General features: G+C 39.0%; 1 protein-coding gene across 1 annotated transcript in view; it reads left to right on the top strand.

The window, feature by feature from the left end:
- Positions 1 to 17,706, top strand: part of PLXNB2 (plexin B2) — a 259,510-nt gene that overhangs the window by 229,221 nt on the left and 12,583 nt on the right. The window contains 12 exon segments of the mRNA XM_050708407.1: positions 909 to 1,136; positions 1,630 to 1,806; positions 2,263 to 2,402; positions 3,458 to 3,558; positions 5,726 to 5,955; positions 7,020 to 7,201; positions 7,980 to 8,046; positions 8,163 to 8,225; positions 8,227 to 8,310; positions 11,498 to 11,654; positions 12,687 to 12,787; positions 13,692 to 13,776. Coding sequence (XP_050564364.1) covers positions 909 to 1,136; positions 1,630 to 1,806; positions 2,263 to 2,402; positions 3,458 to 3,558; positions 5,726 to 5,955; positions 7,020 to 7,201; positions 7,980 to 8,046; positions 8,163 to 8,225; positions 8,227 to 8,310; positions 11,498 to 11,654; positions 12,687 to 12,787; positions 13,692 to 13,776 — 1,615 coding nt within the window.

Here is a 17,706-nt window from a genome sequence, read left to right as displayed (position 1 = left end):
GAGCGGCTGAGGGAGCTGGGATTGTTCAGCCTGGAGAAGAGGAGGCTCAGGGGTGACCTTATCGCTCTCCATAGCTACCTTAAAGGAGGCTGTAGTGAGGTGGAGGTTGGTCTATTCTCCCACGTGCCTGGTGACAGGACAAGGGGGAATGGGCTAAAGTTGCGCCAGGGGAGGTTTAGGTTGGATATTAGGAAAAACTTCTTTACCGAAAGGGTTGTTAGGCATTGGAATGGGCTGCCCAGGGGAGTGGTTGAGTCACCATCCCTGGAGGTCTTTAAAAGATGTTTAGATGTGAGCCTTAGTGATATGGTTTAGTGAAGGACTTGTTAGTGTTAGGTCAGAGTTTGGACTCAGTGATCTTGGAGGTCTCTTCCAACCTAGACGATTCTGTGATTCTGTGAACATTTGTGTAATTGTGAGTGAGGTGGGGGACAGATCAACAGAGTTGTTACCTTGTGTGGGTGATTTACAACTGGCAATTTTTTTCAGAAATTCACTTAATAATTGCCTTGAATTTCAGAAGGGTATTCAACAATGTCAGTAGAAAAGAATCTACCTGAGAAACTTAATAGTACAGAAGATGGTCTGGATTAAGCCTGCCACATTAACTTCTTAATCTTAGAGCAATTTAATGATATCAGTCCAGTGTAGTCCAGAGTCACAGAATTTGGAGGCAATGGAAAGTGAGCTAAGTTTTTTTCGGGGGGCAGCTGCTAAAATATAATTAACCAATAATTTGTTCCCATCAACATTTTTTTTTCTTTTCAGCAAGTACCTCATACTGTGTTATTTTTTGCTGTATGGAGGATACAACTCCAGTCTTTTTATTTTACAGTGTGAAGTTATCAACCGTTAGGTACAGGAACCAAACTCTAATATGCATGTTCTTCTTGTCTCATTTCTTATAGTTTCATGGAAGATCTGTTACAAGACTTAATGAAACCACAGTGATTTTTTCTTCCCCACCAATACTGGAAGATCCAGAAAACTACAACATTACCACTATTATTCTAATGGATCATTACCATTTGGTTGTAAAAAATGAGAGCCACTCTTTTGCATATGTTGCAGACCCAACCTTTGAAAATTTCACAGATGGCATCAAAAAGCAAGTCAACAAACTCATAAATGCAAAGGTAAATCCACCAAGAGATGGTGGTTGCTCATTTTGTGCCTTGAAGTGTGTATGGGATTTTTCCTTTCTTTCACAGACCCTTAACCTATGATGAACAAGCTGCTTGGTAGCATATCGAAAATGCTTTCTAGAGTCCCTTACCTCTGCTGGATGATGAATATTGTCAGCTCCCCTTTCCTTCCCTCTCCCCTTCTCAGAGAATTTTGTTCTTTTTTGCCGTACTTTGGGTTTCCCCAGGATGCCCCCTACTCCTGAATCTGGCATTTGGAAATTCCCTCTCCCAGAGAGCTCCCAAGGATTGGATGGAACTTGTCTTCTTGCACCAAGAAAGAAAGGAGGTGGAATTGCATAATTCCCCTCCGCTCCACTCTTCTGTACACTGCAGTTCCAATCACATCTGCTGCTCAGCACGATCCAAATGGAAATTAGCAACTCGGGACTTCTTGTTTCCCAAGACTTTGCCATGATAACTTAGCCTTGTATTTTCTGTCTAGGGCAGTAACCTGAACAAAGCCATGACGATAGACGAGGCCCAGGCTTTTGTAGGTGATGAGCCTTGCAACATAAAAACGCTGACTGAAACGGACTTGTATTGTGAGCCACCTGAAGTACAGCCACAACCAAAGAAAAGGCAGAAGAGAGATATGATCAATAACCTTCCTGAGTTCATTGTAGGTTATCTTTTCAATATAATATAGTATCATGTTTAAGTAACGCTGCTACAATAGCTTCTTAATTAAAATAATTTGTTCTCTAAAGTTGTTATAGTACTGTAAAAAACTCCTTGCAATTCTTTCTTTCTCCAGCTTCTGCCTGCTGTCTAGAAGACATCACACATAAAGAGTGTTCCCAAGCTGCCAAGCTGTACCTTCATGACATAGGAATGTAAAATTGTAGCTAGGCAGACTGGGGATTTGTCTTCCTCTGCAAAGCAAAGTAAAATTATTTCATAGAGTAAAGTGCTAGTGACCTAAATTCAGTATAAAATATTCAGAAATGTTTCCTTTGTTTGGCAGATTGAGATAGAAATTTACTTAGTAAGAATTACTAAGAATTTAGAGCACAATTGAGAAGTGAACCATTGTCCATTTGCAGTTTCTGAGGCAAATGTGTGTTTATCTAATTAGGTGAAATTTGGGCTCCGAGAATGGATCCTTGGAAGGGTGGAATATGATACACGTGTGAGCGACATCCCGCTGAATCTTATTTTGCCACTCGTACTTATTCCTATGATAGCAATCATCGTCATTTCTATCATCTGTTACAGGTAAGAATTTCCTTTAATTAGGTCTTTTTGCTGTCCTGTGGCTTTGAAGGTAATACATGATTGTTCTGAGCTCAGCCTACAAAAAATTATCCTTACAATTTTTTAAGAGCTGTAGGGTTAAGAAAAGCAGTTACAGCTGGCGATATGTATGAGCACCAATTTATTCCTCTCACACACACCGAAATTCCTTGGTGTCAGTCAGCCCAGTCTGTCCTTTATACATCAGCACAACAGTTGGTCCCAGGCCTTGCCTAGTGCACAATTGCAGACTGAGTTGCACAGATAGCATTCTTGAAATGGCAACTGAAGTGCCTCTCACGAAGGAGATAACTTGTTCTGCATACATATCTTTCAGCGTTTATGCTGCCTCAGTCAGTACTGTAGATCAGAGCTGGATAGATTTGGCTAAGTGGTCATTTGGGTCTTTCCAGCTGAGATAAGTGTTACCCACACAACAAATTTCATGATTAATGATGAAATTCACGCTTCACAAAGGGCCAGAACAATGTCAGTACTTCTCTTAAGACCTACTTAGCCCAGTTTCGAGGTTAGTAATAAATGGGCCTCATACACAAACCTTAGGAGGGGGTAGATTTCACTCTGGTGGTGTGTATCAATGTAACCAAAGCACTGCTGAAGTGCTAAGCAGCACTGACATTCTCATGGATGTCCTGCAGCCTCCTTGATGCGCTATGATGATCTCTAGCTGCTGCAGAACATGCTGCAAGCAGTCCCTGTTCAGTACATACAAATTAAGTTTCTGTAGTCAATACGTGATCACAAGCATTTGTAACTACCACTTATTGGATGTCAAATCTCTGCCCTAGTGTGTTTTAAAGTAGCAGGCCCATGGTGGTGCCAGGTTGTTTGGCACTAAATGAAGATTTGGGCCGCTGTTGCTGTTCTCCTCCATCCTCTCTCTGCCACTAGTGTTCAAAAGGAAATCCAAACAGAAACGGTCCTCTAGTCATCCCCTTGGCTTTCCATTCAGAGCTGCTGCAAATGATTTGCTTTTACAGTTTGTAACTTTAAAATCTTACTTCTATTCCATAAAGACGCAAGAGCCAACAAGCAGAACGGGAGTATGAAAAAATTAAGTCACAACTTGAAGGCCTGGAGGAGAGTGTCAGAGACCGGTGCAAGAAGGAATTCACAGGTATTACAGATATTTTACTGCTGTGAGTCTTGAGCAATCAGAAGAATGGTGCTATCTTGCTAAAACTGTCTCCTGAGAACAAATACTTAGAAGTAGACCTTGGTAGTCTTGATTACACGCGTTGCCATACAGCACATAGTTTGCTATTATATATGAAAGTCATAAAGTAAAATAGGGAGTTGAGATTGTTAAAGGAAATGGACAGTTTCAGTCTAAAGGGAGCACAGAGTTGGCAACTGGGAAATGTAAATTAGTTGAGATTGGGGTTATTTATAGTGGCCAATGACATGGAGGAAAGAAAGGTTTGTAATGACTTATCATGCACTTAGTATTTAACACAATGCCTATATATGCCACGTATGTACATAAAAATGATTTTCAGAGCTGCAAAATGTATTTGCAGCAATCAGCCTACAAAGGGATAAGTTGGCAAGCATGCACGAAAGAGCTAGTGCGTTGCACAGTTCATCACAGGAATACCTTAAGCTTGACTTGAGGAGCTAGCTAATTGTTCTATGTAAATGTAGCAGCAGCATCCCAGGGAAGGCAGCAGGAGGTGTGAAGGCTCAGCATTTCTACATGTTGAACCGCTCATTGCAATACTTCAATTAACCGTCTGAATGCAAACATTGCAAATATTGGCTTAAATGATTACCATGAAGTGTCATCTCATTACCTGAATTATACTTGCTGTTGGGTCATGTTAAAATTATCCCAACTAAAAAAACTCCATGTTTTATTTCTAAAGAAAGAAAGAAAGATTATTTCATGTTGGCAGTGGCTAAAAAGTGGGATTGAATTAAGCACCAATTTGAGGATAGAATTTGAAATTAATTTTAGGAGCTCAGGGTATCTCAAAGACTTCTGTCATGCTGGAAGCCTCTCCAAGTCTTGATTTCTGGGAACTTCTGGGACAGAATGTTCTTTCCTTGTGTCGGATTTCTTTCTGTGGAAGGCCAACTCCTTCCACATTCTGGACACAACCCAGAAGCAAATCTTTGAATCAAAAACTGTTCCTAGAGACGTTTCATTTCAAACTGCATTTTGAAATGTGAGAGGGTCAAGCAAGGTTAACAGCCCTCCCTCCATCACCTCCTGCATGCAACTTCATAACCATTTCTGAAAGGAGAAGGTGCCTTTCTCTTTCTGACACTCCTTGGGGATGCTACAGACTCCTGATGTTTGCTGGGTTGAAGGTTTCCTTTCTGCTCCACCAAGCACAAAGGCTGGGGAAGCAGAAGGTACATCCAAGGAGTAATCCAGTTCCCAAACTGCATCCGTCTTGGCTGACAGTTAAATGAAACACTGAAGTCAAAACACATTCTGGATGCATGCTGTAAAACTGTAATGACAACAGCACAAAGTGCAGACAGTCTGAAATACATAGGACCAATAATAGCTACAGAAAGGGCCATCAGGAGGAAGTACAAATACCACAAAGCTGGAAACCACAAGACACTTAGTCTCTTAGCTTTGCTGGCTGTTAAGAAGTAAAGGGGTAAATAAATGCATATGAGCAATAAACTTTCAGAGACACTGGATCACTATACTAATTAATGTGGTACTCTAGTCAATCAGCAATACTGGGTAATTGGAAAGCCTTCAGCTAAAATAGCTGGTCCGAAAGATGATTCCCTAATTGTTGTCCCTTTTAAGAAATTCAAAGCTTTTGAGTTCCACAGAAATGTTTCCATCAATTTCAACAAGCCATTTAACCTTCTTCCTTCCTGCCATCCCCTTCCTTCCAATTAAATTAGCGGGCTTTACACTTTAAACTTTATTTTCCTGGATTGCTATGTGTTTTTAAAAAGAACTTTTATTATTACATGGACTCAGAGAATAATAGAATATACATTGAAAAAAACAGTATTGTTCTGTCTATTTTTTGCTCTTTGCTACAATCCTATGTTCATATGTATAACTCACTCAGATAGACATAAACAGGGAAACCATCTGTGCTAAAGACAGTTATGAGCATGTCACCAGAGGATTAGCTGTGGTCATAGTTGACAGGATAATTGGGAAAAATAGCAAGAGAAGATGTGACATGAGATAGAGTTTTCAGCGTTGAGTTACTTTTTCTACATTACAAGATACCCAAAGAGATCATGCTACCTGGAAAAAAAAAGCTGCATTTTTTTCAATCAACTCTTAAACTGTATTCTAGATCTAATGATAGAGATGGAAGACCATACAAGTGATGTAAATGAAGCTGGAATCCCAGTACTGGACTACAAAACATACACAGACAGAGTCTTCTTCTTGCCCTCCAAAGACGGAGAGAAAGATGTGATGATTACAGGGAAGCTGGATATTCCAGAGGCTCGGCGGCAGACTGTGGAGCAGGCTTTGAACCAGTTCTCCAACCTCCTCAATAGCAAATCATTTCTCATTAATGTGAGTATTGAGGTAGATTCTCCTTGTCCTTTAGCTGGGCATACCTATATGAGCAACACAGTAGGTTTGCAAGCACAAGTGAACCAAAGTTAGTAAAAATAAGTGATTTTCATAAGTTTCTGTTTCCAAAGTAGCTGATGGCAAATCTGTTGCATCACAGCCAGAGCTCCCTGGGGTTACAGGGAAGATAAGATTTCTGTAGAGCCAGCCAAGTCATATTGCACGGACTTAGTCAACATGACAGTGGCTGCAGGAAAACAAATATTACCTGATCTGCCATAAAAACTGCTGTTACAGGGTAGTCCGTTTTAGCCTTTTAAGAAATGTGGCATGGGGAATGCTTATTTCCTCCTGGTTCAGCTGGGTGCTGTGGTCACCAGTTACCTGCCACAAGCTGTCAGCTGGATTTCTATCCCAGAGTCCAAGACATAGGCTCCTCCAACCAGAAAAAAAATGGTCTATTCATGAAGATGATTGATGAGTGCTCAGCTCCTCCAAAAAGACACCTAATTGCTCACTGTCAGAAAATGAGCTGATTGTCAGACACCTAAATATAGATTTAGGCTTCTAACTTCTCCTTTTTAAATGAAGTTCCAGTGCTGAGCTAGTTAATGGTAGTATTACAGTTTCTGGCAGAAGAGAGTGCATTCCCAGGTGTACTTACTTAGATTAGTGTCTTTGTAATATGATGTGAAAGGACTGGGAATGTGGGGGAGAGAAAAGTTGATTTTCCTTTTTAAAAAAAATTGTCACAGAACACACCTTTTATCTTTTTTTTTTTTTTTAATTAAAGCATAGCTTTTACATAAGGATTCAGTTAAAATATATTATTTATATATATTATTCCTTGGGTTAGTCCGGTAGACAGTGTGTGTATCTAAAACCAAATTATAGGTAACAGTTTTCTTACAAGTAGTTTTTCTGAAACTTCTGAAAACTTTTCCATGCTGTGCTTAGGAGATTAATGTTAAAATAATATTCCTCATCTTCTTAATGCAGACAAGCATTGAGGCTCTCCAAAAACATGCTATCTGACTTGATTTTGTATTTGTTTTCTGTTTCAGTTTATTCACACGCTGGAAAACCAAAGGGAGTTTTCTGCTCGAGCTAAAGTGTATTTTGCATCTTTACTGACAGTTGCTTTACATGGAAAACTAGAATACTATACTGACATCATGAGGACGCTGTTCTTAGAACTGATGGAGCAGTATGTGGTGGCCAAAAACCCAAAGTTGATGCTAAGAAGGTTTGAATGATTGTTATGTTTTTCTGTAGTTCTCTGTTTTTCTGTAAATGTATTTCTTTTGCAACATGACTATATTAAAAGACCAATTATCTGTGGAAGTCAAAAATAGCCTGACCCGAGGATATTTGGAAAACAAGTCCACCAGAAACAGCTGTAGAAGGCAGAAACAGGACTGTTGGCAACAGATTTCCTTATTCAAATTACTGTAGCGTAGAAGTCTGTATCAAGATTACTGAAGCATCTACCTTACCTCAAAATACAATAGTGAACATTTCATTTACTTTTTAATCTAATTTTATTCCAAATTATCTAGCATTTATACCACACATCATCTCTGTAATGAGCACACATAATCAGCTTTCATTTTGTATTCAATGAAGGCTTGCTCTAATGTTTTTAACCCTCTTGTTATCTTAAATACATTACAAAAGGCCTTGCTCTGCCTATGTTGTAGCTTTGTAATCTGTAGGGTTATTTTCCCAGTATGTGCACAACTGGGTTAATTTTTTAGCTCTTGTTCTTACAGTATAGACACAATTTAAGATTTTGCATAAAGGCTGTGTGCTTTTCAGTAATGAGCTGAAGGTACCCAGGAATGATGAGCAATACAAAGCACTTATCATAAAGCAAGTACATGCTCTCAAGACTCTACAGGGAAATCATTGCATTAGGAAAGTGCATGCAGTTAAGCATGTAAAAATATTATATTTCAAGCCATGTTTCTCTTTAAAACTTTGTCATTAAGTACCGTTAACATACTTGGTGTTGTTTTTTTTAGATCTGAAACGGTTGTTGAGAGAATGTTGTCTAACTGGATGTCTATTTGTTTATATCAGTACCTCAAGGTAAGAGTTGAAGTCTGTTGCCTGTGGGGTTTTTTTATCAATAATACTTAAACATTCTGAATTGAGTGTATCTTTTGTTTTTGATGTATTTTATGTTATTTTATTTCCTTTAACAGGACAATGCTGGGGAGCCTCTTTATAAATTGTTCAAGGCCATCAAACACCAGGTAGAAAAAGGTCCCAGTGGATGCTGTACTAAAGAAAGCCAAGTATACATTGAATGACACAGGCTTATTGGGAGATGATGTAGAGTATACACAGTTGGTAAGCAGTGCATGATTATTATATTATAAAACTATTTTTCTATTTAAAGTAAGACCTGTAGTGTTAAGTCTGTACATACTTTCTGGACTACTATGATCTGCATAGAAGTTCTTATCATGGGCAATATTGTAGACAGTCTTACCAAAGCAAGTCTCCAAGAACAAAAATAGAGTTGTAAATTATCTTCTAAGCATTAAATCCCAGTCCTGCCACCATAGAATCCAGTTCAGTAAACCCCTTCCACAATTTTCAAGGTTTACCCAAAGAGTGTTTGGGGTGTTTGCCTTCTTCCCTTTTCCCATCTAAATTAATTAATTGATTTTTGTAAAATTCTTGCACTAACATTGTGCTTGGACTTCAGGCTGTCTCTCTCCCTTGATATTTCTACTTGTCAGTATATCCAATGTCATTTTAGAGTTCACTTTATTAGTATATCATGATGAGCTCCTTTCCAGTCCTGTAAGATGGCTCTGCAATATCCAAAACACCTTATGAAACTATTTCTGCACTTGTTTGTTGGTGAGCCAAACTCTTCTGAACACAAGCAACCAAACTGGCATTGAAGGAAGTTTATATCCCCATTAGAAGTTTAAATTCCCTACACCGAGTTGAGGAAGCTGTCTGTATAAGGCAGTCCTAGAGACCCGTGTTAGATGCATCAAGTAGGATGAAGTGGACACCCCTGCCTCTTCCCCATTGGAGATCTACAACCTCTGAATCTGATCTCCAGTGCCATGGTCCAGTTCTCTCTGTTACAAATTCTGCTTTGGCTTAATTCTGTTCACTGCCATGGATTTGCACCATTTTTTTTTCAACCAAACTCTAGAACTTGGGATTCATTGTCTTTTTAAAAAGCTGAAACACCCTACTTTTTAGCTGTTTAGGGATTGTAAATTCTAGTTTTTCTCCTCCTGACAGTCTTGCTGATTCTCTTCAGGATACAGCGAATATCCAAAATACAATGAATATCCAAGACATGGACTGTCCTTGAAATAACAAGATTATTTTTTTTCCTCTCTGATTCCTTTTTTATTGGCATGGTAGTAGTCATTTGTGTTTGTCTCCAACTGAGAAAAATGCAGTGACATATCTGCAGTGTTGAAAGAGATACTTAATAAAAAGTTTTCTTAAGTCCTGGTAAAAAAAATCAGTATTTTGTGTATTCAGAAGGGATGCTGATGGGAGGGCTGATGTGAGGAGATTGCTGTAGGACTTTCACTCATTGAATCACTCAACTATTGCCTAGACATGCCTTCAGGAAAAGTGTGTACTGGCCAAGAATAAATATTTTAAATTCAGTTGATATTTTGGGAATTAGCTGAGTTATCATCTGAGCTGAAAGTACCACCCATAGAGCCACACTAACTAACAATGCTGTGTGCATTTTCTCTTGTGCATGGTGAAAAAAAATGTATTTGCATTGTGCATCATATAAGACTTCAAGGCAATAATTCTCTCTTCAGTCTGTTCCTTTTCATAAAAAAGAAAAAAAAAAAAAGATGTCTACAATTAAGCTAATTGAACATAGTACAAAAGCAGAAAATTTGTGCATGTAGTCAGATATGGGCAGAACAAGCATGCTACTTAGATATTAGACATTATAACATTGTACAGTAGCAGTATTTGGTCCAGATTCACAAATATCACATGAAACAATTGTCTGTGTGCATGCACGTAAGATGATGAGATATATACAGATAAATGTATGATGAAAAATTATGAATTGGGATAATATTGCTTTAAATTATTGGGATCTTTGATGATGTTGTGGTAACTGTGAACAGTTAGGGAGCACTCGTGCACCAAGGTCGGTTAAAGCATGAGTTAATTAGTTCACTTCTGCAGGAAAGTGAGATGTGGTGGGAGAGTACGATACAGAGCAGTTGTCTGTGCTCTAATTGTTCTTATTTAAAAGCTGAGTCTGTTTTGCATCACTGGTTACACTGACATGCTGCATACTGAACCAGCAGCAAAATCATGTCTAATTACCATAAAGCTAATAGGAAAAGGAAGGTGAAATCTCATGATTAGTTTGAGAGTTCTGTCAAGGGACGGTGCAATCATGTTTAATTTCACTGCCGTATGGCATAGTTTTTCTTCACTGTTTAAAAATACCAATCATGCAAGTTCATGTCTGAGGTTTGACATGATGAATTTAGGTATCATGGTTGGCAGGACCATATCTGAGAACTCAGATGCTTAGGATCACTGGCTGATCTTGTGACATGCCTGGCCTCCAAAGCCACCTGACTAGCAAAAGATCCACAAAGACATGGTGTTGTACTTATTCAGCTAGTGAAAGAAAGAGGCTTTTTACAACAGCTGTTCTGCTGCTTTTTCCTCCCATGAAGGTTTACTGGCCATCCTTTTCTCATTTGCTTTTATCTGTGTTGAAATTGACCTACCTATTGAAGCTACTTCTAAAAAAATCCCCCAAGATTTAGCAAACTGCAGGCTTTTGGGGGTTTCTCCTTAATGTCCAAAAAAAAAAAAAGTCAGTACTATCAGAAAACAGTAATATTTTAGAACTAACATAAACTACTTAGGTATACTAATATATGCTTAATGAACAGCTGGTCACTGGAGATAAAGTTACAGGACTTGGGCAAGTCACTACTCATCAGTTGAGCCATGTTAAATCACCACATGTACAGTCAGTCTGCTCAACGAGAAGTAAAACCAGAACTACAAAGATAGCATAAAGGAAGACAAAATTGTTCAGCTACAGTATTCTAGGAGCTCAGAAAAGTGCAGCTCCAGTGATTATTGGTAACTCATTAAATTTAGGCACTGCATTACTTGTTCATCGCTGTGTCTCAAGTTATCAGGCTGCAAGAGAAGTGGTCCTGCTGCTTTGGACTTATGCCTCCCCTTTGTTTTAAACTTTAATAAATTACCAAGACTCAATAATGGTATCATATTACACATAAGCAAATCTATTCTGCAGCTTTTCTATTTAGTCATAATGGGAAGAATTAACTGGAATTAAAAGAGCTGGTTGGCTGCATAACAGTGAAGGATCTCTCAAGGAATCCATAGTCGCGTTGCAAATATGTGCTGCTGTGCAATAATCATTGCACAATAAATTTTAAATATGGTTTGCATTTAAATCATCCAGAAAACTAGATTTAGAGGTAATTCAAGTACTGGTTTGTCTTATTAACCATATATATTCTTTCTTTTACAGACAGTGAATGTGTATGTACAAGATGGAGGAACTGATTCCACACCTGTGAAAGTGCTTAACTGTGATACCATATCGCAAGTGAAGGAAAAGATAATAGACCAAGTCTATCGAAATCTGCCATGTTCTCAGTGGCCAAAAGCTGAAAGTGTAGCTCTTGGTAGGTAGCTAGTGATCCAATATTGAGTAGGTGAAATGTGTTTTGTAATTTTGACTTTTCCAATTGCCAAAAATTTCTACAGAAGCAACATTGGAGAAAAAAAAAGGGGGGGGGGAGTAGAGTTGAATTCACATTTAGCTGGATGCAAATATAGAGCATTTTTCCACAATCTTAACATGCATTAAAAATTAATGCTTCCCTATAGAATTCTTTTTCCCAGTTCTTAAAGTTTTGGTCTACTGTCATTAGTGTGCAAAGAGCCTGTTAATGACTGTTAGCACAAATGTATTCATGTCTGACAGAATCAGTATTTCAGGTACTAATTAATGTGATAATGACAGCATGGACAATTAACTGATGGAGAAGTAATGATGCAATTTCAGAAACCAGTACTGATTTTGACTTGCCTTTCTAATGATCGTTCAAAAAAATTATAAGTTAGAGGAGTTGCACTTTTAGGAGATGATGAGCCACCCAGCCTCTGAAAATCATCCTCCTTGAAGGCTTTTAGAATTGATGTTCTCTTCTGAAAAAAAAAAAAAAAAGAAAGAAAAGAAAAGAAAAAAAAAATGATGTAACTTAAAAGGCCTAATAAGCTTATAATAGAAGCTCTATTTAAGTAGTTTTGCAATATCCTCATTACTGCCTTAACCTGAAAGTAGATGATGCAATTTTTGCTCTTCAGATAATCCTAGTAAATTACTTAAGAATGCCTTTTCCAATCCACAGAAAATCCTACTCCTATATTTTGGACTGATAGAATGTTATTATTGTATGCAATTGTAGTATTCTATGCAAAGGAATTTAACTTTCCATGGAAAATGATCTGAAGTCATGTACATGGCTGGGAATAGTTTGTGCAAGCTTCTGTAATGAAGGCCAAAGCAATAAATAACACACATTGTGATATGTGCCAAATTACTTCTAATGTTCCACAATGCATCAGTGGTTCTCTAAATTGAAACATTCTTGGAGTAGTTATTTTTGCACATGGTTAAAACTGTTTTTTTTCTCATTTTAATTGCTCCTTAGAGTGGCGTCCAGGTTCTACTGCACAGATCCTCTCAGACTTGGATTTAACATCCCAAAAAGATGGCAGATGGAAACGTATCAACACACTGATGCATTATAATGTAAGGAGGTGTTTCAGAGCAGTTGTTCACATCTGTTAACTGTTCTTTAGTAATAAATAAAATATTTATTTGTTTGTAGAGAAACGTCTGTGGTACATAAGGAATCAAATGAAAAACTAGCTCTGAGTCTAGGCAGTAACAGCTTGGGGATCATGAAAGGCTAGGTCTGGACATATTGCATAAACATCTTACCAAAAACATATTACCTAAATGCAGGCACTTTGGTTTCATCATCATTGCAGCGTCCAAATCCAAATTCTCCTTTCAACATTCAAAAGCTCCCTGTGCCTTCGTTGGGTCTCATATTCATCTCTTCTTTTCTTTCCTCTGCCACTTCCTACCCCTGAGAATTATCTTTGTCCTTGCTCTGCTGCTAAATAGATTTTGGGTTGGTCTGGTTTGTTCAGCAACACAGTCAGGAGAGCAGATGTTGATGTTTCTGTACCGTCTGTTTTAGGTTTCATATTGTGCATACTACCAAACACATGCAATCCACTCATCTTGCCTTTTTATTCTATTTATCCATTTGTAAAAACAGATATCCTGGTTAGGAAAGCTAGAAGTTAGTTTTCTCTCAAAAAGAGACAGCTCTGATTCTTCATGATAAAATCCATGTTTGCACAAAGGGCCCTGGCATTGGACTGATGAACCACTGAAGTCTTGGAAGTGCTTCTAGCATTTTGAGTAATCTCAGAGGAGGTGTTGATGTGATCTCTTATGAAAGGAGATGGGTGGCAGTCTGCTCTGAATTGCAGACCCGGTTGCCTAATAGACGTTTGAAGGGCAGCATTTATCATAGGTCCAGATATCCTGCAAAAGATTACAGGAACCACAGTTTAGCTGTTAAGAGGTTCAGCCATGCTTACTTATTTTGAATAATGTCCCTGTGTTTGTATTTTCAAAGGTCCGAGATGGTGCCACACTCATTTTATCAAAAATGGGAATTTCCCAGCAGCCAGAGGATAATCAGCAAGATGTCCCAGGGGAAAGTAAGTATCTTGGGCTGCCCTACCTCCCAAAACAACTAGAAGTCAACCAACAGAAAGACAGTGACACTGTTGTCTTGATAGTGTTCACTGAGCAAATCCATGGAACTATATAAGGCGTATTTGTTTTGTGTTGCCCTCTATAAGCTTGCAGTGGTTTTCTTTGTCCTGGGTATAAAAGCCTGAAATAATGAGGCTTTAACCATAATTGGTTTGATGAGTCCATAGCCCAGCTTAATAGAAAGTGCTCTTAGAAAATATATCGTGGATATTTTGTTTTTTAATCCCATTACCTCTGTAGTCATAAAGTATGTTTCATGTTTCCAAAGCTTTACCTCTTTTCCTCCTTCCTTCTTCCTTTTATTACTTTCCTTTCCAAATTTCTTCCACTTATTAGAGAATTGAACTCACCATTCAGAACCACAGGACAGACCTGTTCCCCTGCTCCATGACATAATGGATCTGATGTAATTTCTGTTTTTTACAACTACATTGCTTTGCAGACTCGTCTCTGTACATGCATATTTTGTGTCTCTCTCCAATGGCAGGCAATATTTCATCAGCTCTGTTTGCTTGTTTTTTTTCTGGGCTGTGTTGTCTAGTTGTGTTTATTCCATATGTTTTCTCTTTAGATTCAATGTTTTCCCTGATTTCTTTGTTTCAAGGTTTTCAATCCACTGTAAGTTAGTATCAGGAACTACCTTATAATGTTTCCTCTCTTTCATGTCACTAATACAGCCGTTACTTAATTCTAATACTGCTGCTTGCTACAATAAGCTGAACTTCTCAATGCTGGAGACAGCGTGTTAGCTTGGAACCTGTCTTTCAAAGCTTTTAGTTCCCTGTGTCGGTACTCTGTCTAGACCAATTTCCTTTATCTCACAACCTCTTGAGACACAATATCCATTCCAGCCTAAAATGCACTCAGATTTTAATGGAAATATTTACTTGTAAATTCGTGTTCTTTGTCACACGATTTCCTTTACATTTTAGATGTTCAGTTTCTCTTATTTTTATCCTTATATTCAGTTATTTTAAATGAGTTGGAAGTTAGATTTATGGAATGATAATTGTTGAGATCATTCTTCGTTCCATGAACCCATTTGATATACTTTTCTGTCTAGCATTGATTGCAAAAGCCATTGGTTCACCTAATAGTTTCATTCCTTTAAACAGATTTAGCGATCTTAGATTGAATAGGTTCCAAGGGCTCAGCAGTCAGACTGGAAATAATATACCAGAAATGTACATTTTTTCAAGGAGATGGCTCTCAGCTGATAGCTCTGACGTGTATTATTAGTATTTAACAAGTGTGCAGATTTCCATTTCATTAGTGCTGAGTGTTGGCCAGGAAATCAGGACAGGCTGAATTACTTGCCATTTATTTTTTAGTCTTTCCTCATGGATGCTTCCTGTCAAGACTTCTACCAGAATCCTTTAAGGTTCTCTCCCAACAATCATGGCTATACCTCTGCTGCTATCCTCTCACCACGTTACTGCAGGTGTTTGCCTTAGTTGGACAAGTGGTGGCTATTCCTTTATCACAGCAGTTGCCAACCCAGCTTTTTCACTTCATAAAACGTTCAGTTTAATACAGAGGGTAATGAAGTGCAGCAAGGTGAGGAGCCCATTCCTAGTCCCTCTTCAGTTCAGTTGCATTGATTGCTGAGATAACTGCAGAGGCGTTATTCACCTCCACTCTGAAGAAGTAGACCAGTGGATGGAGCCTGGTGGTATCCTCAGCTTGCTTTACCTTCTTAACACGAAGCGGTGATCAGTCTCCAGATCTGGGTTCCCAGTCTTCCATCCTCCCCACATCTTTGTGTGAGAGAGCAGAGGACCAGATCACGTGTTTTTATTTGTTTGTGGTTTCTTTTCTTCTTTTTTTCTTCTCTACAAGTGCATCTTTAGCTATTCAGTATAGTGAAGCTCTTTGAACACACATGATCTGTACTCCAAGATGGACAGACTCCTTAGCTATATGTGTGGCATATGAAATTGTAAAGGAGAAGCAGACTTCTGGGGACAGTGCTGTCACATGAGGGTTCTCATACATGAGAGAAAAAAATCTGTACAGACAGTTCAGATCCCAAAGCATGGATTGAAGACAGCTTCCACCTTGTTTCTTCTACACAGCCTGTCTTGTGCAGTGGTGATGTACAAATTTGGGAAGACAGCATTTTGTGCCAGGCTAGCCCATTTTCTTTAACGCCTAAGGGTCTTCAGAGCTAGTTGGTGCCAACTTGTTCTTTCAGAAAGCTATAAAATGTTACAGAGCTAGTGCAAAGCAAGAGCCCACAGCGACAGTGATTTGTGAGATGTTATGTGTATAAAAGGCAGAGGAGAGGATCAGAGGCTTCCCCTCCCACACATACGCATTTATATGACACAGGGATTTACAGGGCTGGAATAAATAGAAATCCTATCTCTGCTCTATGAATAAGGCTTGTGACGAAGTGGTTTTCCTTTTATCCAGTCTCTCATTAACTTGCACCTTTTGCATTGAGAAATGTCAGCTGAAGCCATTGACTGTCTGCCAAAGCACTAGGCTTTGCACAGAACAAAAATGTAAAACCATGTTCGGAGATGTTGCTCTAAAACCTGGCATTGCTTCCATGCTGCTTTTGATTCACAGCTTCTAACAGGAAGACACTGGAAGCTGGCAGTTGTGACAAATTAAATGCAGAATCCTTTGCTTCTGGAGATAATAAATGCAATTACTAATTTGTATCAAGATGGAGAATGGTTTCAATGATTTTATGCTAGGATTTCTGTACTGAACTATAAGCCAATGCAGCGTGTTCTGTTGAAAACTTATTCTGGGTATTTCTTTCTCTTTTGTTTTTTTGCAAAGGGGTTGGTGTTGTGGGTTTTATTTCTTTCTTTTTTTCAGTTATTCTGATGTGGAATAGCCAGAGGGCTGCAGATCAGAAATACTGATTAACAGATGTGTGTAGGACAGCCCTTCCTCCACCTACCCCAAGCAGCAGCCTGTTCTCAGGGGAGGATGGAACGAGCCTGCTGCAGGCCATGCAGCAGGAGGAGGCCAGGCTGGCTGCCACCAGCTGACTGGCCTCCGCCATGTCCCCACCTGGTTCGTGCCATTTTGTATTGGCCAAAGACTGCACAAGGGGCAGGGAGAAGCACTCAGGGGGAAACATTTGACCCAGTGGGCGCAGTCCTCTCTCCACTTCCGGCTTGATGCATCTTGCGGCTACTACAGCCACAAAAGACAGTGTTCTCCCCTATATTTTACTTCCTTTGCTCCCTAGGTTTCCACTGGGAAGATGTTATCTCCCGGAAGTCTGGTCTCCTCCTAGCAACGTGCTGCTAATACGTCTCATTGCCCCCTCTTCTGCATTTCTCTTCCTCTTTCTTGCTGCTATTTTTAGCAATGAACTGGGATCTTTGTTTTGCAAAAAGTTCATCCGGTTGAGCTGCACTCCCTTTAAGCCCTACTTTCCTATTAAATAGCTATCATTTCACTAGTAGCCAATTCTGCTGTTGCTGAGCAAACACACGCCAAATTAAGCCGTATGTAAGGGCAAGTAATCTTCGTGGAATCCCCCTTGGTTTCTTCTCTTTCCTGCAAAGTTAAATCGGGCCACGCACCATCAGCAGGGCAAAGAGAGGATGAATTCCTTTGAATCACAGGAGGAAGTAGAAGTGTACCAAACAACTGACATAGTTTAGTTTCTTCTCTTACTGTGTGATTTTGTCCATTTATTTACAAGAGTAAATAACAGGCATTGCAAAAGAGACTCCGAAGTTCAGGCCCATCAGCAGTTCTTACTGCACTGGCAAACAGTTGTTATGAATGGCATCAATTGTGATATCACAGCTGCTTCAAAATAAAAGGATAGCTTTTATTTCTTTCTTACTTCATGCACATGAACTTCCAAGTCAAATTAAGGACTTTCAAAGGACAAGAGC

Source organism: Cygnus atratus, chromosome 1, assembly GCF_013377495.2.
Source record: "Cygnus atratus isolate AKBS03 ecotype Queensland, Australia chromosome 1, CAtr_DNAZoo_HiC_assembly, whole genome shotgun sequence".
NCBI classification, from domain to species: domain Eukaryota; kingdom Metazoa; phylum Chordata; class Aves; order Anseriformes; family Anatidae; genus Cygnus; species Cygnus atratus.
This window is presented reverse-complemented; position numbering and strand designations above follow the sequence as displayed.